Genomic DNA, 22349 nt, shown 5'->3' on the forward strand with positions numbered 1-22349 from the left:
AGGAGGATTATATAGCAAAGGCAGATTGCTTCGAGCTGTAAGTTACACCAAACACATTTTCACATAATGTCATACCCCATTTTGTTCAGTCTCATCTAGTCTCTCGTGTAATAATGCTTTCAACTCATGTCAAATTTTCCAATTTTGAATTAGAGTGCTTTTACTATTTCAAGTTTCTGCTTGGAATGAATGCTTTCTGGGAAACCCTTCCATGCATTCAGTAATAATGTTGATCTCTCTTCCTGTGAAGGAATGATTTCACTTTAAAAATGCATTAAAACGGATGCTGGTAGTAGTGGTAACTTCCACTGCCCATTTCCCAACATCCTGCGATGTTGTGTGTAGAAAACCAAAAGGTGCTTTCTGATAGGTCATTTTATGGTGAACTGCGCCCCCTATTGATGGAATCTCACCTAGAGTAAGGCCAGAGAGTGAGTATTTAGCGCGAACCTTCTACCTTCATAAAGCATTGGATTTAAAATAACAATGAGTTGTCATGTTATCGTTTTAACCATTTGGTTATATCAAGCTACGATGACAGACCAAAGAAAATGACAGAGAATGATAAATAAATACCTATAACTTCAAAGAAAACATTTGGTTCATTATTGACCGCACAGACTGTCAATCCAGAATCAGATAGATAATTCAATTAAATTTATTCATTAGATTGTTTGGTCCACCTCCTTGACCGTGACGCCTGACATGATCATCGACATCGGCTATCAGTCTCTCGCACTCCCTCCCTCCCTCTCTGGTCCTTCCCCCTCTCCCTCTCCCGTGTTGACAGATAGTTAAATCACATAGTCCACAGTAGAGCGCGGAGCAGGACTAACATGCTTCCCGCCACACACATCAGGCAAAGGCATGAGTGTGCGTTTAAATATCGTTTGCACATTTTTGGCTTGAGTTTTCATGGCTCTAAAGCGAACCTTTTGAGAAGACCATTGTCATTAAGGATTTAAATGGAGGACCCCATTCTTCAAGCATTTTAAGGGTAAGACAGGTACAGTTAGTAATACATGTCATTTTCCTTTCCCCTTCCTTTAACGCGAGGTCTTCTGGAAGTTCGTGTTGTAAGAATACATCTGATGGAACGCTTCTTTGAAGCTTTTTCTATTCATTTTGGTATCGTCAAAGGAAAGTTGTTAAAGCCTAGTGTTTCTTGCTGTACTATAAAAGGGCACTTTGTTCAGTTATTAAGGGTGCTTTGAACTGAACCAAGCACTCGTTATTGTTAAATAATCGGAATTTCCAGGGGCTGTCTTTGGACACATTTAGGGATTTTTAGAGGATTAGTTTTGCGTTGCCTAAACTGACGCTGTTTCTCTACACGATTTCGCAATATCGCAAGAGCGCTAACTCTAGACTTCTTGTTGTCTGAGTCGACTAATTATTTAGTCAAAAAAGCTATTGTTTTCGTGTGTTATATGACAATGTTTATTTATGAATAATACTGCATGTCTATCAAACAACAATTTTAACAAAACCAAAAAGTGTATTATAGCCTAATTCTGTGCGCTGTGCAGCCTCTGTTCTTGTCTGCGCGCTCTGCGCCCTACAATGTCTTGACAATATGGAATGAAGTCGCTCGGCTTCGATCTATTTTGTTCATTTGTAGTCTCGAAGTTGTAGGATTTTAAGCAGCATCTAAATAGGCCTGCGCTTGACATTGCAGTGAGTGTAGTTGATTAAACCCCATTATAGCCCAGTTCTGACCATGTGTTTGACTTAAACAGTTGTTCAACCTCCAGTAGGCCTAATTTTCTCATTAACTTGACTGCGGTGCAAGTGTGTAGGTCTAAACGTGCATATTCTGTTTTCAGGCCGGGTTGAAAATGAACGAAAGGCCAGAGTCAAACTTCACTTTTACTGATGGTGATAACTGGACCTTTCCCAATGCCTCAAGGGACCACGCCATACCAAGAAACAATATCACTTATGTCGGATATTACCTGCATCAGCCGACTACCGCGGTGGTGTTCATCGTGTCCTACTTGCTCATCTTCCTGGTGTGCATGGTTGGCAATGGAGTTGTTTGCTTTATAGTGCTAAGGAGTAGGAACATGCGCACCGTCACCAATCTTTTCATCCTTAACCTCGCCATCAGTGACCTCCTCGTTGGGATTTTCTGTATGCCAACCACACTGCTGGACAACATCATTACAGGTGAGCGGCGCATGGCGCATTTGGAACATCTGGCACTCTTTGAACATGCGACCAATAAATCAATGTTAATCGATGGTGTGTGACTTGATGCATGGCTCCCTTCAAATTAAGACTGACTGGCGTAAATGAACTCATTGAACTCGCTTTTAGGCTATCTGTTTACCAAATTACTCCAATAAAGTATCACGAATTACACTATTCTTTCACGGGCCACTTGCAAGTGCAAACAATATCGGATGTTTGGTTGATTTGACCATCAGTTAACTTCGAGACAGGCACTTTACTTTCGATAGACAATAGAAATACATCATTGGAGAGATTCACGTCAACAAATCTACACTGGACTTACTCAACATTTGACACCTCTGAATACCTATTCTAAATACGTTAGATAGCCTGTTATAGTTGATAGCCAAGGAGGCAGAAGTGAACACATACGGATAGCTATTATGTAACTTAACACGACAAAATACTTGTGTAACCTTTGAACCAGTTCCTTGCTACAGTATGTGATCTCATTGGTTATGCAGCGTTCGTTTGCATCTCCAACAGCATGGCATATTGTACCTGGTTACCTCCCAAAAACGCCCACAAATGCTCGTATTTTTGAGTGAAAGAATAGAATAGAAACAGAATAGTAAGTTGTCCTCAGAAATCAAACATTTAAAAATGGAAGAGCTGAATTCACCAGCTTGTGTACACCTCCCTCTGGCCATGTCAAGAATGGTGCACACTTCTTTGTAGAGTGAATAATTCATTTTGAAGAGCAAGAAGATGGGTATTGGAAATGGTAGACACCATGTACCACCATACCGTGGTGCCGAAGAAGTGTTAGCTAGTTGTGATTCATACACTGTACACCCTGTCTCACCCCTGTAATCCTCCTGTCTCCCTCCCTGTGTGTGGTATCTGAAGCAATTGGCAATACACCAATTGTGAATGGTATAAATGCAGTTCCAACTGTATCTCTTTGGTATTTAGTCTCATTTCTACATATTGTTGATGTTATTAAAGGCAATATTATGCTAAATCAAGGTAGATGCTGAACATGTTGAATTTCCAACAGTTTTGTCATCAAGACCATGTTAGTTGAATGCATGTGCATAAGTATACTTGAGATCTCTCAATAGGAGAATGTGTTGTGTGTGCAGTTAAATAGAATCTCCCACAATGGCTGTAGATTAGGTCTAGGAGTAGGTCTGTTATGTAGGCACTTATTGTGATTCAGTAAGGTTGGCATCAAGCCAAACTGACCCGTGTGTGTGTGTGTTTGTGTGTGTGTGTGTGTGTGTGTGTGTGTGTGTGTGTGTGTACGTGTACGTGATTTATTTAAAAGCACAATATGGCAACAGAGGAGAGCTCTGGAAATGGGAGCAGTAAAGAGGAGTTATCATTATCAGTGCAAAATATATCACCTGCTGTTTGGGCTCTCCATTTACTGTACTGTCTGAGCCAGAACGGTATACGCCACAGCCTTTCAAAGGCACCATACTATGCAAGTACAAATTAGACTTTTTGAATGACTCACTCATGTTGACAGGATACAAGCGTAGGAACAATGCATTCCTCAAAGCCTATAAAGAATACAAACATAAACCCTGGAGTACTAGGCACAATCAGGCAGATCAGAATAGCGGAAATGAACCCTATCCAAATGGCTGGAACCGAGGGAGCATAAAGCATAGCTAATCAGTTGCACTGTGGGGAAGTGGGGCAATGTGGTGTCACACCTGTGGAAGCTGCTTTTGGAATTGTGCATCAAGCCCTGCCAGGTGGGTTTCCATGGACCACTAATCCGATTAGAATCAGAATAATGGCTAATCGGAATAAAAATGACACCTATGAACATCTAGATCAGAATAAAACTGCTGATCTGATTAGAATTTTGATCGGAATGAAAGGAATGGCGTATTCCGTTCTTATTCTGATTGCACAGCTATGTGTACTGCCAATTGGGTTGCCTGCTGTAGCTCCTCAAGAAAAAGTAAAGCAGCAACTGCTATTCTGATCAAAATTCTAGAGTGCTTGTAAGCACCTGATTAGAATAGAGCATACTGTACCCCATTAGCCTGGCTATTCCCATGCTGCCTTGCGCGCGAATCAGTATTGTGTGGAGAGGGAATTTGAAAGGCAACTGTTTATCCCACCCCTACGATTGAGCCTGCCTATGGTGAGTTCCCAAACCCTACATCTTGATGTGGGTCTGGTTGGTCAGGCTAGCTGTATACTGAATTTCATGAGAATTGGATAAATGGCTCGTGACTGATTTTTAATACAGTGGGAAAAGTCAACATCTTTGGAGCAGAGGACATCTGAGCTAAAGATGCAAATTGAATCAGAGACTAAAATGATGCAAAAATGATTCAAAAATGTTGAGGCTGGGCCACTCTGTGTCTGAAATATGAGTCAAAACAATATCATTATTGTTTTGCCTTACGGGTCTTGCTGCACAAACACTCTAAAATGTGTAATAATACTCCTACAAAAACTATAGAGTTCCCACAGCTTCACTTGTCTTGTACCCCTAATGTAATGTTTGGCAAAGTTTAATCAAAGCTTTAATCATAACTAGCTAAAATACATAAATTTTCTCATTTACAGTAACACTGTGAATAAGACCTTAACCACAAACATTATCAGCTCAATGCTTCCAAATGCCGCATGATAGCTGGTTAATGTACAAGAACGTTGCTTGTTGATAGACTCTGCACCGGGCACAGATAAAGATACTCTCAGGAGACTGGTCTATTTTTTTCCAAGTGTGTGCAGAACTCTCATGTCTGGTGTAGCTATTCCCATTAATTATAGTGGAAGTTAAATGTTGCAGGTTGCGCTGCATATGAAAGGAATGCTTCAGTTGTGCATCTGGTGTAGCCCCACGGTTAGAGTCAGCTGACTAAAGACAAGGGTCATGACCTTGAAATTAAACTAGACCACACAAAATATTCCAAAACAAGAAACGAACCATAGTAAGTAAGCATACAATTAGCATTATTAACTCCAAAGAATGACAGTCCGTTTATAGTTGATATCTCAGTTGTCCTGTTGACTTACACTCTAAAAAATGCTGGGTTATATTCTCTACCCAACTGCTGGGTTTAAGCTGCTGGGTCATTTTGTGGAGTTGTTTTTACTCAAGTTGTGTTATTTTCGGTAACCCAGCTTTCTGGGTTGTATTTTAGAACAGTGCCCCTCCTCTCCCCCACTACACTACCCAGCTTAGGGTTGCTTTTACTCAGCTACATAGTTAAAATTTGAAAAGAAAAATCGTTATTCTTCCAACCGTCCAGTCCAGCAGTTGCTGTCAACATGCAATGGAAATCAGGCCATTTCGTAAGGTATGTATCTGCTTTTAACCTTTATTTTATTCCATTATCATTCAAACAGATTTTAAGAGTCCACCCAGAGATAGCCTCTGTGATATGAATGAATATCCTGCCAATTTCAGCCTCAAGCAGGACGTGTCATTCATGCCAGCTAGCTAACATTAGACTTACAGTTACAGTTAATGTTACATCTACACAAAGACAGACTCATGAAAACATAGTTCTGTCTTCACTGAGTATAACCTGCTGAACAGGATCAAAACGAACTTTTACAATGAACTGCATAGCATAACAACAGCTATATGCTTCGTTTTGGTCTAGCAGCTAGCTAACGTTTGTCAGCTAATGTTAGCGAACATAGTCAAAGCCAATGTGTTTACATTAGCAGCTAGCAGCTAGCTGGCTAACGTTACTGAACTTACAAGTGTTTGTAAGTCTGCTCCAGATCATCTCCTAAAAAAACAACTCCATAATATCAGGTTGTCATTGTTTCTGAGTGTGTTGCGCTTATATTTTGTCTCCTGGTGGATTTTTAATATCTGTTAACAACATCATTCACTGATAATGGTTCACGGAAGTTTTCGTAAAGTTCTGTACAGTGATTAATGCACTTTTTCTGTCTTTGATTGACAGGGCTGACCCCCAAAACGGACTGTAGAATCTGCCTGCCTTCGTCGAAGTATCACATCACATCCCTTTGTGACTACTAGACTATCTGTTCAAAAATAAAGTAAACTGTCAAGTAAATAATTATGTTGAATTGTATTTCTTTGCCCATTTTCTCAATGCTACCCATACTGGGTTTGGAAAACTTGGCTGTGGTAATTTTAACTAGCAGTTCTGTTGATGTAACCCAGTGGTTTGGGTTGAATCTATACCCAATATACTGTGTGAATAATACCCAGCAATTATATAGTTATAACCCAGCAAATAGTTTATTTTACCCAATCTATTGTGGCAATCTGACCAGTGTTGTGTTGATATAACCCAGCGTTTTGGGTTAGAAATATACCCAACCTGCTGGGTTTAATTTTGTACCCACTGTGTTGGGTTAGTATAACTCATGTTGTGTTGGTCCAATAGTTAACCAGCAGCTGGGTTAAGGTTGGGTTATATCTAACCCAACATTTTTAAGAGTGTACTATCAACCGTTGACAGCTGTGTACACAGCAGACGGAGGAGAGTGAGGGAAAGTGTTCTATTTTGTATTCTGTCGTCACAGAAGCAGCTTCTTAAATGGAACTCACTCTTTAATGTAGTCCATACAGCAGTATCCACACAGTTTTGTCTCAACAAAATGGAAAATGATAAAAGAATATTGAGAGAAAAAAGAGAGAAAAATCATATCTCTCATTTACTGTACTCTGCCTGAATCATTTTCACAACCAGGCTTTGCTCAGGCACTGTTTCCCAGTGATGCTGGAGTCTTTGAATGAGAATAATACTGAGAACTTGACACTCCATATCTCACTGTGGGATGTTTCCAACAGGGACTGAGTCTCAGTCAGATCCATTACAACCTAGGGAGTTGTCCCCTAGGGGCAAAACTGAGAGCTTGACATTACATCACTAGGAAAAATAACTGAATCAGTAATTTAGTGGAGAGGAAAAGATTAATGCATTATGTACATCTGCTGGATATGATTTCCACTATAGGATGATAAAAACAAAGATAATTTTCACCAAACATCTGGAGACTTACTAAGCCTATGCATTTGCTTGATTTATTTTTTTTTCTCCAACATGAGCTGGCATATAGCTGGGGTTAGGCCTATAATAAAACTCATAGATGTCCATCATAATCGTTGGACCAACCATATACTCAAGTTTTGTGGTGTTTTCTGAATTACAATCAGATAGGGTTGAAGTGGAGCAGTAAACAAGGGTCTTAGTTACAATGGCTGCAAATCAGATATTGCAAAGAAAAGTGTTCAACCTAATCAGGTCGAATAACATGTGTGTTGCTACGGAAGGTCATAGGCCCAATGTCATATTCCATTCTCATAGACTCATAGCTTTTGCGGTGCAAGTTTGTTAGTGCTTTGCTATCACTGTCCAATCATAAAGTGCATGAGGTGTTCCTAGCAGTCTTCTTAAGTTGGCATTTCTACAGGCTCTGACTAAGGGAATTACCAACAATTAGTGATATAATGTGAACTAGTAGTTTACCAATCAGGGAAGCCCGGAAGGTTAAAAAAAACAGTAAACAGTAAACAACGGATATCAAACGGAAATAGTAGGCTATGGAATGTGTTTTTTATGTTGCTGTCGGGTCTGGTTAGGACTTATTTTCCCGACAATGACCGACGTTCTATTATCCCTTACATAATATGTACTGTACAGTATGTCACAGGTGTTATTATCCCATTCCCATAGCCATTTGAGCTCAATCGCCTCAGGGTTTACTGTAGACTTTAGGAGAGATATTGATGCTGTACTGTATGTTAACAGATATAATGGGTCAGCCATTTTTGATTGGGAAAAAATCCCATAGGATGAACTTAGCCATCCAGAGCTTATAGGGCATCATGCTCATGTTCTGATCGTATTGTGATAGCTCTAATCCCCACATTATGCTCTTTGTCATCATGGCTTTATCAGTGCAGCCAATTTCTACTGGCAGTGATGCACTCATTAATGTATTGTCTTGAAGGACCAACTGGTATCAAATGCCAGCTGGGTCTGACCATCTGAGTTGTGCATTCCATTTATGGACCACAGAGAGAGGATTATTTTCTTAACTGGGGCAGCTATGGCCTAAAGGTTAGAGGAGCAGGCTTGTGACTGCACTGTGCAGAATCAAGTTTCGACCTCCATACTGGGGAAAATGTGGGTGGGGAGAATGACAGGCATGAAAACTCCTCACCTTTCGGCGAAATTCGCCGTTTTGAATCAAGAATAGGTTACTTACTTACATGATTCGTGCAGATCCGATGAGAAAATATTAAGGGGGGGGGTGTAAGGTGAATTGAATTTACAACTGAGTTTAAAAATCAGGCGCAGACGCAGACGCTAACGCAGACTTGAGGTGTTCCCAGAGCCGCATTTAAAACGTGTCTGATCAGCAACGGATGCGTGAATGTAGCCCCTATGTGTTTTATAAACATTGGAAGCTAATTGTTGACAAAGACGCAACGCTAACAGAATGCGCACGCCAAGTATAGCCTCCCTGTTGTGAGCGAAGATGCGTGAGATGTCAGGTCAGGTGGAATAGTGATGCTAGGAGAGATGATGAGGGATTTCACAGGTGGGCTAGTTGAAACTTCTATTAGAAAAAGACGCTGAGATTGGTGTAGCAACGTAGCATACGTTGTTTTCTTCTAAGGTTCGTTTTGTCCAGAGGCACAGTTGATTGACATGATGATGCTGACTTTTGCCTGTGTAACTCAAATGATTCGCTAGTAACGTAGCCAAAAAAAGTTGCGACTGCTTCAGACCACACGTAACGCACTTGCGACAAGTTTCAGTTACACCCGGATCATTATGATTTACGAGTTCGTAAGCCAGGCATATGGTAAATTTACATTTGATTGTCGAGTTACAGGACCCTGATCAGTAGCCTAGTCTGTACCTACAGGTAGCCTACAGTTTAACATGTAATATGAAGATGGTTCACATAACTTTATTGGTTGGTTAAACACAGTAGCGCAACAATTGCATGTTAAAACGTTTAAACACAATTTTACAAATTAAAGCCTCTACCCTATTTTATATAATATTAGTTTGAAATAGTGTGTGTCTCAAGCAAGTATATTGATTACCTGGTTTGGTCCAACAAATATTCAGACTTATCCTTATTCTGATAGTCTAAGTGTCCATAGGCCTATGAAATCTTCAGAAATGTGTAATAACTTCATTCAAAGAGAAAGATGGGGTTTTTTTTTCGGTGTGGGGGGGGGGTTCGCGCTCTCTTCTCACCTTTTTCACCCCTGACCCGTTTTCATGCCTGGAATGAGCAGCATCCCTCAGCATGAGCATCCATTGCCATTAAGTGCTCTTGATCAGGGCGCCTAATCCCCAACTACTCCCCACACACCACTCAAGTCGTGGCTGCTCGCCACTCTGAATGTGTGTGCTCACTGCTGCTACATGTAGTACTGCTTTGTGTGCATGTCCACTGTTCTATGACTTCAAATGGATTAAATGAAGAGTCCTTACTCCCCTATAGGATCAAGAAGATGTCACTAATAATGATAGTTCCCCATAACTAAATGCAACAGTGCTGTCAGATGTCTCTATCGAGGTTGGTAGGGTTCACATACTGTGAGAGTCAGTTGTGTAAAGCTGTCATCTCTCAATGGAATAATAAGGAACATGCCAGTATCCATATAGGACACAATAATAGTACAAGATGTGTAGTGTAATCCTGCTGTAGCCTTGCTGTATTCCAAAGTAGTGTCTTGAGAATACTGCAGGCTGTGTGACCCTGATTGACAAAAATGAATGTTCTGGTAAAAGAGAGCAGAACAGAGACATTCTCTTTCTTTCCCAAGCTCTCTGACAAATCCATTTGGAATGAAAGGCATCTATAACCTTGAAAATAAAAGCATACTTGTACAGTAGCACAAAGAAACGATTATATTTTGGGACTGATCCGTACTTCTGTCGGGATTCCAGAAGTGTTTATGTATTTAGCTTAGTGGTGTAATGGCATGGTATGGCCACATGGTGGCGATCTGAATAGTTTAGGTTCAAATGAATGACAACCTAGAACAATGCAGGCGGAGATATAGCTGCACTCTCTGAGTGCTTTTCTAGTTATATGAATCACTTTGTTAATTTGTCTTGTCTTGTTCTCAGGATGGCCATTTGGAAGCCTGGTGTGCAAAATGAGCGGCATGGTCCAAGGCATATCTGTATCGGCATCTGTCTTCACCCTGGTGGCCATCGCAGTGGACAGGTAATGCAGCATCTCATTTGGTCAACATTCATGCTTTCTTCACTGAGGAATACTCACTGGTGATGTGTGTCAGTGAACATAGGAAGGGAGACAATGAGCAGCATAGGAAGGGAGATGCTAAGTGTTGCCACGCGGTTCCTTATGACTAATGTCCAGACTGTAACCAAATCCACTATGATGGTGTTAATTGCTTTGAGCTTGCCAAAAAAAGAAGACTGTGATTGCATGTGTTGTGTATTTACACAACAGTCAGGTCAGATAGAACTATAGCCTATTTTCTTAGAGGCATTCTGTGACTCATCAGGACATTCCCACTCGGGCGTTTTGTAGTAGTAATCACTCCCCATGACGTTCCATTCATTCAAAGTGAGAGCGCAGCAATGTCATTGCCACTTGCAAATGACATTGCTGCCAACTTGCTGAAGCTAAACATGTGAGGCTAACAGAAGATGGGGTATATTACAGTAATGAAGCATTCTATTATGTACGTTTTATGTAAAAGTGACTTTTCAGGACGGTAGAATTATACGAGGGGCTTGTACAAATCAGATCTACTGTACCTCCCAAGGGGCTGGTGGAGGGAAAATCTGATGTTGGATCTCTTTAAAAATGAGTGAATTGCTCTGAGTTCTTATCCCATGTCCCACCCCATATGTTATTGTCAGAATTTAGCCAAGTGAGCATTTTTGCGTGTGTGACAGACACACGTGAGATCCCAACAGCCACAAAATCTAATTTGACTTGTTGTCAATTGCCATTTTATCTGCCAGTATTAAAAGGCATACTCCCTGGAAGGGCAAAAGTAATCTGCTAGGCAATTAAAAATTAACCACATTCGGGTTCAAGTCCCCGTGGGGACCTGGGTGCGAGTTTGACCCGGGTCATGGGCCGATCCCACCAAATATCCCCCTCTCCCACACGCTTCCTGTAAGTATCTACACTGTCCTACAAAACAGGCAAAAAAAGCCCAAGTATACTTCCAAAATCTGCTGTGCCCAGTTGAATAATTACGGCAGTGAATGACTGCATCCTCACTCTGTTGCTGGCAGCCCCATGGCATTATCTGTGATATCGTTCCTTTTCCATTCCTCAAGCTCTGAGCGTGCGTGGGATGAGATATCTGTATCATTAGGCACAACTAGGCTTTTGCTGACAGCACCCCATGGCGAGATTCTGCATTTGTTATGGTGGTTTGGGGGGATTATATGCTGAGCAAATATCTGTATCTCTCTCTCTCTTTCTCCCCCTCCCTTTGCCTCTGTCCCTCTCCCTCCTTTATCTCTCTCTCTCTCTCTCTCTCTCTCTCTCTCTCACACACACATACTATCTCCCTCCCTCTCTCTCTCTCTCTCTCTCTCTCTCTCTCTCTCTCTCTCTCTCTCTCTCTCACCACTTCCCCTTGGCTTGGCTAGTGGCTCTGGTGAAATTGGCTCCCTGCCACTTGCACTGTGTTTTTCTGCCTGTCAGAACCAGCAGGCTCAGAGTGTCCAGTCAGGCTTGGCAGCACGGTTCCTGGGTTTCCCCCTTCGTGTTTCCACCGCACCGACAGCTGGGTCTTGCAGCGCCGTGATGTCATTGTTACATCATTAGAGTGCCAGCTGTACATGCATGAAAAAACAGCCCTCGGTTTTTGACCTCCTCTTCCCTTCTCTTCTTTTTTGTCTCTATCTTATGTTTTCCCCTCCCTCTCTCTCTCTCTCTCTCTCTCTCTCTCTCTCGTTCTCTCTACAGTATGTATAAACATACTGTATGTGGGTGTGTTTGGCATTATTTTCATGTATGTGTGTGGTGAACTAGGTCATACTGAGTGTGTGTGTGTGTGTGTGTGTGTGTGTGTGTGTGTGTGTGTGTGTGTGTTCGTGTGTGCGTGTGTGGTTGGGGATGGGGGGGTTTGTTTCAGGGTAAGCTGACGTCAGTCTATCCCCTGCACCACCTCTCCACCCTTCTCAGGAAATTACTTTACTCAGGTCAAGACTTTTCTTGCTCCCCACTCCACATATTGTATAAGATTATAACACTGTCCTTTTTTAGGTCAAATAATGTGGCTGACCCTCTTCAATAACTCTGAGGACCCCCTGGGGGCTCATAGACCCACTGCAGAAGAGCTTTAATCTGACAATAGCATTCAGCAGTGCACCTGCCATTGTATCTGTGCTGATTAGTGATGCTCCGATCGATCGGCCGCCGATCATGATCGGCCGATATTGGCTAAAAATGGCTTGATCGGTGAAGCTCAAAAGCGCCGATCAAAAAAGCCGATCATGTGATCTACTGTAAATTACTTGCTTGACATTTTTTCACCTGCAGGCGCAGCGCACAGGCACACAAGCCTAGAGTAGAGAGGAGCTTGCAGTGGCAAACATGAGTAGGCTAAAGGTTCAGTGTAAAATTAACCATATGCAATGTATGTCGTGCTGAAATCCCTCGAGGTGGAAGCCACCAAAGACGTTTTAACACCACTGACGGACAACTGAATATGTCGGGTATGAGAAACTAAACCAGCCAACTTCCCCATCCTTCAATCAGCCGACTAGTAGGCCTACTAACGATAGGGATGATAAGATGGAAAGGCATTACGTTCAGAATTAATTTGCCTCCTCGAACAACCTCTATTTCGTTGTGGAGGATAAAGCCCAGTTACGATTTTGCAAATATCTGTAGCCTAAAAGATTTTTGAAAGACAGTCAGACTCTCACATCCAAAGACAAATCATAGAGTTTTAAGTCACAAACTTGTCACAGACTATGCAGACATGCGATAATATCAGACATGTTTGATATTGTTGTAACGGCAGAATTAGAAAAAGCCTCCGACTGGCTTACAACCGCTAATTAACACCTTACATTAAACGAGTACACGGGAGCGCGCCGCACCATGATTTCTGTCCCGACTTTGGATATTTATTCATCGACTGTGAAAACATGGCAATATCGCGCAATGTAAGTCGGCCCTAACCTGCCTTGATCCACGATATTACCCCGCAGGCATAAAATACTAGCCTAATGTGTATCTCCCCGCGTTACCAAACAGTGTAGCCTACATTGACAAGCTGAAGAATAGGCATATTAGCTTCCCAAGCGCAGACGCCTGTCCAATGTCCCTGCTAGCTTAACAGCGCACTTTATTGACTCAAACTGGTGGCATTTAACGGCATGTTTCAGTCATGGGGGATTCCAAGATAAAAAAAAGACTTGCAATTTATTGCTTACAGTAGCTTACATTATTTCTTTTTTGGGGGATTTGGAACAGAGAAAAGGCCATAGTTTTGCACTTTGAGGCAGTAGGTTTTGATGTAACACGTTTTTCATTTAATGTAGTCAGTCTATTTAGAAGCTATACGTTTCAAGTAGCCTAGGCAATGTAATTTGGTCCCATCCCATTTAGGTGATCTGTGTGTTGGTCTGCCTGACCCCCTCCTTGTATGAAATCATTTTATGTCTCGCTGCATATTTGGAAAAGATGGCCAAAGTTATTTCATTTTCTAAATACAAATCGATAAATGGTGGTTCTTCAACATCTTGACTAGCCTATAGGCCTACTGTCTTTTATGCCACTTACATTAATTCATAGTTAGTTTGATTTCTACAAATGATGCAAACTCTGCTAGACTATTGTTAAAAGACTCTCATTCCCCTGCCATTCTGTGATCGGCAGTGATCGGCAATCGGCCGATCATGATTTTGATGATCGGTAATCGGTGATCGGCCCCAAAAATGCTGATCGGAGCATCTCTAGTGCTGATCACTGTTTCCTTGCCTTCCATCCTTCAGATGTAGTTCATGAAGTTATCAAATTACAGTACTGTTTATTTGACACATTTACCATCATTTCCCAACTCAGCTATGAGGTTAACACACGTGGGCTATTGATATACTGTATATGGTTTTGTTTCTTTTAAATTGCATAAAACACTGTCCGGCAGCTAACACACAGGAAATGACTGTGTACTCAAACAAAGGCAATGAAATATAGAGTTAACATCTTTCAGCTCAAAGACAAACCTTGAAGGTGATAAAAATATGCAGTGGGTCTCTAGCATTGAAATTCACTTTTCACTTCCCCTTAAAAGAAAGTATTGATTTAAATTTATCTTTGACAGTATGGCTCTGATCTGGGACCTCCCTGGCCTCCACGGAAAGCCCCAGGCAGGTAGAGCAGCAGCAGGCGTGCAGCAGCGTACTATAGGCATCATTGACAAGAGCATTGCACTGACTTAGTCAGACACAAAGGGAGAGGAAGAGTCGGAGTGGACGTGGGTGGGAGAATGGGATGATGGAAACAGCATGAGGAGGCGAGTTAAACCAGTTTAAACAAGGGGCCCTGAACTAATTTAGCAAATTGTAGGCATAGCAGGGCATCAGATGAACTTGATATTGAGGACTGATCTTGACTTTGTGGCCTGCCCATAGGAATACACATTTAAAAAAAAAAAAAAAAGTTGTTACATCAGTCACTTCAGCTCGTTCACAGTGCCTATAACACAGCACCTGCTCTGCGCTCACTCGCTGATACTTGTGCCTCAGCAGTCAGCACTATTATTATGGTCATTGCTTGGCTTGCAGCACACTGCTTTAATAAGTCAGTTATTTCTGTACGTCAGCCAGTTTCCCCTTTTCTGCGCCACTGATTGACCGCGTCTTTCTTCTTTCTTTACATGTTTCAATGACAAGTTGCCCGAGGAGGACTGGGTGCATTATGTAGTTGTGATACTCTTGTAAAACCCTCATCGATATTCCAAGTTACACTAGTGTCCACTCAAACTGCGATGTCCTGTTGAATATCTGTGTGGGCTATATAATGCAGATGTTTTGGGTTCAAAGGGGGAAACAAGCAGATATTCACATCCAGTGTCATGGACTATGTTTAATAAGCAATATCTCTGGTGTGATCAATTAATTAAACCTAGCAGCACCACAAACCATCCTGAGAAAGGAAGATGCAGAAACAGGAAAAATGTTCCCTGCTAAACTGAATATTACATTGCGTTGGCGTATAGCCATATACAGTTCTCTATGCTGGAAAAAAGCAAGACTGACGTGGAAAGCAAGAAATAAAAGAACAGTATACTATGACTGTAGCACATGATAAACCTACAGCAGTGGTCGGCAATAGGCGGCCCGCGGGCCAGATGCGGCCCGCAAGCAAAAAACATCTGGCCCGTGAGATCTTTTGAACCAGAGAATGAAAAAAAAAAAAACTTTTTAAAAATCGGACTGCCAGTCTCAAACATGCTCTTTATTTTGAAACGTAACTTTCCAGAACAGAAGAATTTCAATCAATCTAAATGCTTAGATATTTGTTTCATACGAGTGAAGCACGCAGCGAGGTGCAGCGTGAACGCACAACATACAAAATCAAATGAAGTCAGTGGACAGCGCTGGTTCTCAAATTCCAAGCTAATCCCTAAAACACATGTTGTCATTCAAACAACGGACATAGGCTTATGGTGATAATTAAAACACAACTTCTTTTAAACAGGCCTGACATCAAACAGGCAATTTACGCACATAACTGTGAAAAGTAAAACACGAGTTTCAAACATTAATCGCGTGCGTGTTATTTAGGAACGCAACCTTTAAATTAGCATGCTTACTTTCGTGGTGCCGTCTTGTACTCTTTGCATGCAGAGAAACCCTCGTTAGTTGTTACAGATCAGGCATGTGGGCTTTGCATTAATACAATTAGGGAGGACGAAGGCATAGTTCTCTGTCCATTCATCATTAAAGATCCTGTTTTCGCTGTTAACTTTTCTCTTCAGATTTTTTCATAGTGCCATTTTTTGACAGCTAACATCAACGCGTGGAAATGTTTTTCCGGTGTTTTTTTATTATTATTTTTTTAAAGACACAGGCATCAGTGATGCGCGGGTACGTGTCTGAACGACCCGCCCCGCCCCGCCGTTTACAACTAACCCGACCGCAACTCGGACCGCAAAAAATAATTATTGAAATACAGGACCCGACCCGCTTCCCGACCCGCTTATTGTAAAAAGTAGTCTAACTTAGTCGTAGCGCCATTGAGCTACGCAAAATTGGTATCTCATATGCATGTAAAACAATAATATATATTGCCTAATTATATACAGCCTATAATTGCTCAGAATTTGGGAAACATGCATTTAGTCTACCTTTTTTTTGTTCCGTGTCGGCATTCATCCAAAAATGTGGCTATTTGACTCAACATTGAACATAAAAGCCTAGGATTTTCCTATACAAATTCTGTTTCAGCCGTTCCTCACATGAATGCCTTGAAGCTCTCCCAAGCATGAAATGCAGGCATAGAATATTATTAAGAAACTCTTTATTAACGTCTTCATCAATGGACCAAAAGTCCATTGCTCCGCAATTATAAATTGCAGCGAGATGAAACCTTTATTGCACGACGTGGGGAAGAGCAGACGTGGGGCTTTCCAACGAGCCACTAGGCCTATATAAGTTGCGCAAGGATGCACATATTGCATGCTCATACCAATTGTAGGCTATAGCCTATGCCTTGATGACATTAAATTAAGAAGTATTTCCTGATTTGGGAAACTTTTAGTTTATTTTTCTTTCCATAATACCATTCGATCTTGCTGCAAATTATCAGACTTGAGAAGCACGCATTGCATCGGCAACTTCGCTGCTCAGTAGACGATTCTGCCACTTTCTGTAGAGGCCAGCAGTTCGAGAAAAAAGCTGCAGATCATAGACAGAGAAAGCATATGCTCTGAGAACAGAACACAACTGCATGTCAAGTGTAGCCGAGGGTCTGTCTACGCAGAAACAACAAGTGCATTAATACATGTCCGTGACAAAATGTGGGGGATAGAATCGCGTTTCAGGGGGAATGCTGCAACTTATGTCTTTCTCTTCTAAAGACAATTATGTACGATATAAATGACAAAAAAAATAACGGCATATTTTTTGTACCGACCCGACCAAACATGACCCGCATATCATTAAAAATATTTTTTCTTGACCCATAACCGCGGGTGACCGCGGGTGACCGCGGTCGCCCGCTCGATTTGGATCAGCCCGCGCATCACTGACAGGCATATAATAGCGCCCCCAATGACCAGTCGACAAATTTAACCTACATCAGCCTGCTTGAATGTCTCTGCTCTGTCATTTCAAGAGCGCCTATCATTTTTACCTCCTCCGATATTAATTAATTAAATTAGCCATTGTTTTGGTTGTGAACTTGTGGCCCGCTATGTAATGGCTCGGAAAATATCTGGCCCGAGGCCAAACTTAATTGCCGACCCCTGACCTACAGTATATGCCTTGTTCGCTCATAAGTGGGTGTAGAAACCTATGCAAAATGATAATTACCATAAGCATGATCATGACAATGACGGCCCCCACAAGATCTGAAAAGCGGATGCGCTCAAAACTCCGAATATTAGAGTCTTTGGGTGCGTAAAAACAAAAACTAGTATAAAGCAAAATAAACACACTCTCGAATAAATCTTATTATTTTATTGACTTGAAAGCATGAACCAAGACGGACGCGTTTCGGCTAACAGCCGAACAGGCCCCCACAAGATCTCATTCGTTCTCATTCAGATCTGGCCCACGGCCTAATATGAGTCTAAAACAATGTCCAATACTTTGGAAAAGAGAAAAATAACATTGGCCCTCATAAAATTGCCATTGACATTCCCAGTGGCCAGTCTGCTTCTGCCCTCAGGCAGGCCTTGTGGAAGAGCCTCATAGGAATAGACCCATGCTTGCTCCAGGTTATTTTCTGGGAATAATGGATGCCTACCAATGGAATAACAATGGGCAGTGTAGCTGCTTTGCATGGAAAGAATACTACTCTAGAATTCAGTGCTTTGCACCAGAGAGTTCCTTTCGTACTCTGTGCAACTGAAGACTCCATGTTCGTTGGCCACCTGCCTGGGTAATTGCAGGGGTGAGTTTAATTACCATAATCTGTCCATAGCCACTCTCTTGCTCAGGAGGTTAGCTCAAGTCGGCCAGACCGAAAGGTCATGGTCTCTGAGTCAAGAATGTGAGTCATGAATACACAATACTAATTTTGTAAAGGAAAAAATAATGTCTGTGATTATCTAACTTTTTTTCCCATGCACACTCTGTCCACATATTCACAATTTGACATTGCCCTTTTGTCTTTTATTTAAATCAATTGTATATATATTTACAGATTTTTGGAAATTGTGTAAGCTTCTTTGTATGAATTGATTATTTAGATGGGCATCTGACCAAATTAAATGAGAATGTCTCTGGGTATGTTGATAGAATCATGAGCTGTAACAGCTGTGTGGAATAAAAGGAAATCGTATTTGACATCCCCTCACGAGTCCATCCCATGTTGATCTGTGCACAGCAGTTACAGACCTATTAGCCAGCAATTCACTGTGAGCTTATGTTCTAGCTGTACAATTCAAATGATGTCGACTCCAGTTCAGGTTCATGGAACTGAATCATTTACAAGGCATGTCTCATGAAATGTATTATTTATGCCATTAAAGGAAAGCAAAGACTGGCATAGAGACAAATTAGTTTTTAAATGAATGCCCTAATCAAGGCCAGGTGAAGCTCTTGCTGTCTCAGAAATAATGTTATGCTTAATGCTGCGATAAACAGGAGGCATTGACATTAAAATGAACTAATGGTTCTATATAAGGGCCTATTATATTCCATTTACCATGAGCTATGAACAGATGACCCTTGTGGGGGAGGCAGAGACAGAGGCAGAGGCAGACTGTTTCATGACTCTTCTATCTCATCTTCCACAGGTTTAGATGCATTGTGTACCCCTTCAAGCAGAAGCTGACGATACCTACAGCCACCCTCATCATCATCGTCATCTGGGTTTTGGCCATATCCATCATGTGCCCGTCAGGCGTCATGCTGCAGGTGACCAAAGAGCAGACCATCCGGATATACCTTGGGGATGGCAACCGGACCAGCCCGTTCTACTGGTGCCGTGAGAACTGGCCCAACCAGGAGATGAGGAAGATCTACACCACGGTCCTCTTTGCCAACATCTACCTCGCGCCACTATCGCTCATCGTGATCATGTACGCGCGGATCGGCATCACCCTCTTCAAGACGTCCGTGCCGGGGACGACCGGGGACAAGCCTGGCGCCGGGCACGACAACCGCCACACGGTGTCCAAAAAGAAGCAGCGGGTCATCAAGATGCTCCTGGTGGTGGCGCTGCTGTTCGTCCTCTCCTGGCTGCCCCTGTGGACGCTCATGATGCTGACGGACTACGCCAGCCTGTCCGAGTACCAGTACCGGGTCATCAACATATACATCTACCCGTTCGCCCACTGGCTGGCGTTCTTCAACAGCAGCGTCAACCCCATCATCTACGGCTTCTTCAACGAGAACTTCCGACGCGGCTTCCAGGCCGTGTTCAAGTTCCAGCTGTGCGCGGGCGGCCGCGGCGGCGGCAGAGGAGGTGGCGGAGGTGGCGCCAGCGGTGGCGGCGGGCACCGGCGCAGGACGTACTCGCACCGTTTCCAGGGCAACTCGGTGCTGCCGGCCAACCCGCAGCCGTCCACCGAGCCCATCTCGCTCAACAGCCTGGAGAACACCAGCTCGCGGCGGGCCAACCAGGTCAACGAGCAGGACTTAATCATGGAGGACCTGGAGAAGGCCTCCCAGAGCAGCGACGGGAAGGAAGGGGCGTCCCTCTGAGACCGCAAAAACACAAACGTCCAGGCATGCTCAGCCCAAACATATCGCAGCTATTGGTATTTCATGTATAACATGATGTTGTGTGTATGTGTGTGTGTGTGTGTGTGTGTGTGTGTGTGTGTGTGTGTGTGTGTGTGTGTGTGTGTGTGTGTCTGTGTGTGTATATGTGTGTGTTTGCGTGTGTGTTTAGTGATTGCATTCATGAATTTGGTGTTCTTGTTATTAACTTATTTGTCAAAAGAATGTCATAAGAAGGCAGAGAGGTCTGGATAAACTGGCTACTTCACTACTCATAGGAGAGGTGGAATTTAAAAAGAAGGCTAACCAATGCTGTAAAATATTTTGTATGTTGTACATTTGAAACCATTTCGAATTTTGACGTAATTGAAAGAGGACAAATGATCTTTGTGCTACCTCCTTTTAGATGCTAGTGGAAGCATGCAAGAGTTTTTTTTTTACACAGCAAATGACCCACATTATATCAGATCCCAACAGTATTACTCACTCTCATTTGATATACATGAACCCAGCTGGAGTGAGTGCCCTCAAAACGGAAAGCAAAGTGCAATTAGGCTCAACATTAGCACAACCGTATTGCTAGGGTATAAATAATTTCAAGGGTGGATCAGTTAATCAGCTCCAAGCCTTGATAGCTAGGTGAATTCATCAAATTTAATTATCTCTCTTCTCTCTTCTCTCTTCTCTCTTCTCTCTTCTCTCTCTCTCTCTCTCTCTCTCTCTCTCTCTCTGTGTGCCTCTATGTTGTTGTCTTAATGTCAGTATGGGGTGTTGTCCGTTGATATTGGAAACAGGGTACATTTGTCTTGTGTGTTTTAATACAAACATGTATTCACTTTCTCCATGTGGAATGTTAAAGTGAAAAGTCTTAAACACCCATTTACGGGTAGTTAGAGTAAATATAAAAAAAATAAAATTCTATTTATATAAAAATTATGTCACTCTCATGAAGTGCAATTCATGTATTTTTAACATTCTGCTTAATCATCCTGTTTCAAAGGACTTGAGTGCATGAATGCATGTGAAATGTGGTGATTGGTGACTTTTCTTGGCTTGACATTCAGCTACGAACCTCAAACTCAATTCACCTTGGCTGAATCACACACACACACACACACACACACACACACACACACACACACACACACACACACACACACACACACACACACACAACTGGGGCTCCAACTGCCACAGACAATTTTAATCCAGCTTCTTAAGCTGTATGCCACAGTCAGGCCCCAGAAGGGCCTTTGCTGTTGTGTCTTGTACACTGCTTATGTTTGAATGCAATGGAGTTGAAGTTGCAAAATGATCATATGCTCGGGCCGGAAAGAATGTGGCTACACAGATGAGTATTCATATATGTAGGATACGGTATGATGAACTGTTTTCATTGCTCATCTATTATTTATTGCTTCTGGGGGGCATTCACACTAAATTAACTCAGATTCCTGATTTGCATTTCATTTTTAAATTATTTTTTTTTGCCGGTTTTGTCATGATGGGTTGTGTTACATAAACAACTTTATCGTTGTTCTCCCATCCATGATCAGTGGCTCTTCGCTGAAACCGAAAACATGAGGGAAGGCAAATCTGCATCGATAAAAATTACTACAATATATATCCCATTCCATTTCAGATAGTAAGCAATGTGCTGTACTGCAGTTAATTTGAAATTGAATCAGTGCTATTGTGTCAGTGATAGGCTTGTCACCTGTGCCTGTGTTTGATGATGTGTCATGTGGTGCAGATACTGCAGGATGGCCTTGATATTTGTCCTACGCATTTATCACTAGAGGAGAGTAAGCATAGCTCACGTGGCTTTGGTACGTGAATCAGCAGCAAGTGTCTGAAAGAATGGCTCTTACAGCCGGGGCTACTGTACATCGAGGGTGCAATCGAAGGCGTCGGTTGGCGGCGTTTTTTCAAACGTGCTGCGATCACCTCTGTTGGAGCCAGCTCGTTGGTCGAAGTAGAGGCTTATTATTGCAGCGAACACTTCATTCGCGCTGCCTATTCGTTTCGGCTGCCTATTAGAGTGCAGCTGAACTCCCCTGGCTGAGTTAATATTCGAAGTGCTGTTTTCCAATCAATGCCTTTAAAGGAATATTTCGGTATTTTACACTTTAAGCCCGTTTTCTGTATTGCCTAGCATGAAAACGAGTGTTTGACACCGAAATCTCGACGATTGAGCCTGTGTGTGCATTTCGGCACCTTTAGAATGTTCTCTGTATGGCCTTAACATTGCTCCCTATGTGCATAAACTATTCTGTCCTTAAA

The 22349-nt window shown here is 42.3% G+C and overlaps 1 protein-coding gene across 1 annotated transcript; it reads left to right on the plus strand.

The window, feature by feature from the left end:
* Positions 1 to 1838: 1838 nt before the first annotated feature.
* On the plus strand, positions 1839 to 20092 carry npffr2a (neuropeptide FF receptor 2a). The gene is made up of 3 exons (XM_062544067.1): positions 1839 to 2169; positions 10296 to 10395; positions 19139 to 20092. The coding sequence occupies exons 1-3, from the start codon at positions 1839 to 1841 to the stop codon at positions 20046 to 20048; spliced, it is 1341 nt and encodes a 446-aa protein (XP_062400051.1). The 3' UTR covers positions 20049 to 20092.
* Positions 20093 to 22349: the final 2257 nt, after the last annotated feature.

This window comes from Sardina pilchardus, chromosome 8, assembly GCF_963854185.1.
Source record: "Sardina pilchardus chromosome 8, fSarPil1.1, whole genome shotgun sequence".
NCBI classification, from domain to species: domain Eukaryota; kingdom Metazoa; phylum Chordata; class Actinopteri; order Clupeiformes; family Clupeidae; genus Sardina; species Sardina pilchardus.

What these genes read in the sequence shown, in the direction of transcription:
- npffr2a (XM_062544067.1), top strand. Translation starts at nt 1,839, where the DNA reads ATGAACGAAAGGCCAGAGTCAAACTTCACTTTTACTGATGGTGATAAC. An exon ending in GCTGGACAACATCATTACAG is followed by an intron (nt 2,170 to 10,295) that starts GTGAGCGGCGCA and finishes TCTTGTTCTCAG; the next exon opens with GATGGCCATTTGGAAGCCTG. An exon ending in GTGGCCATCGCAGTGGACAG is followed by an intron (nt 10,396 to 19,138) that starts GTAATGCAGCAT and finishes CATCTTCCACAG; the next exon opens with GTTTAGATGCATTGTGTACC.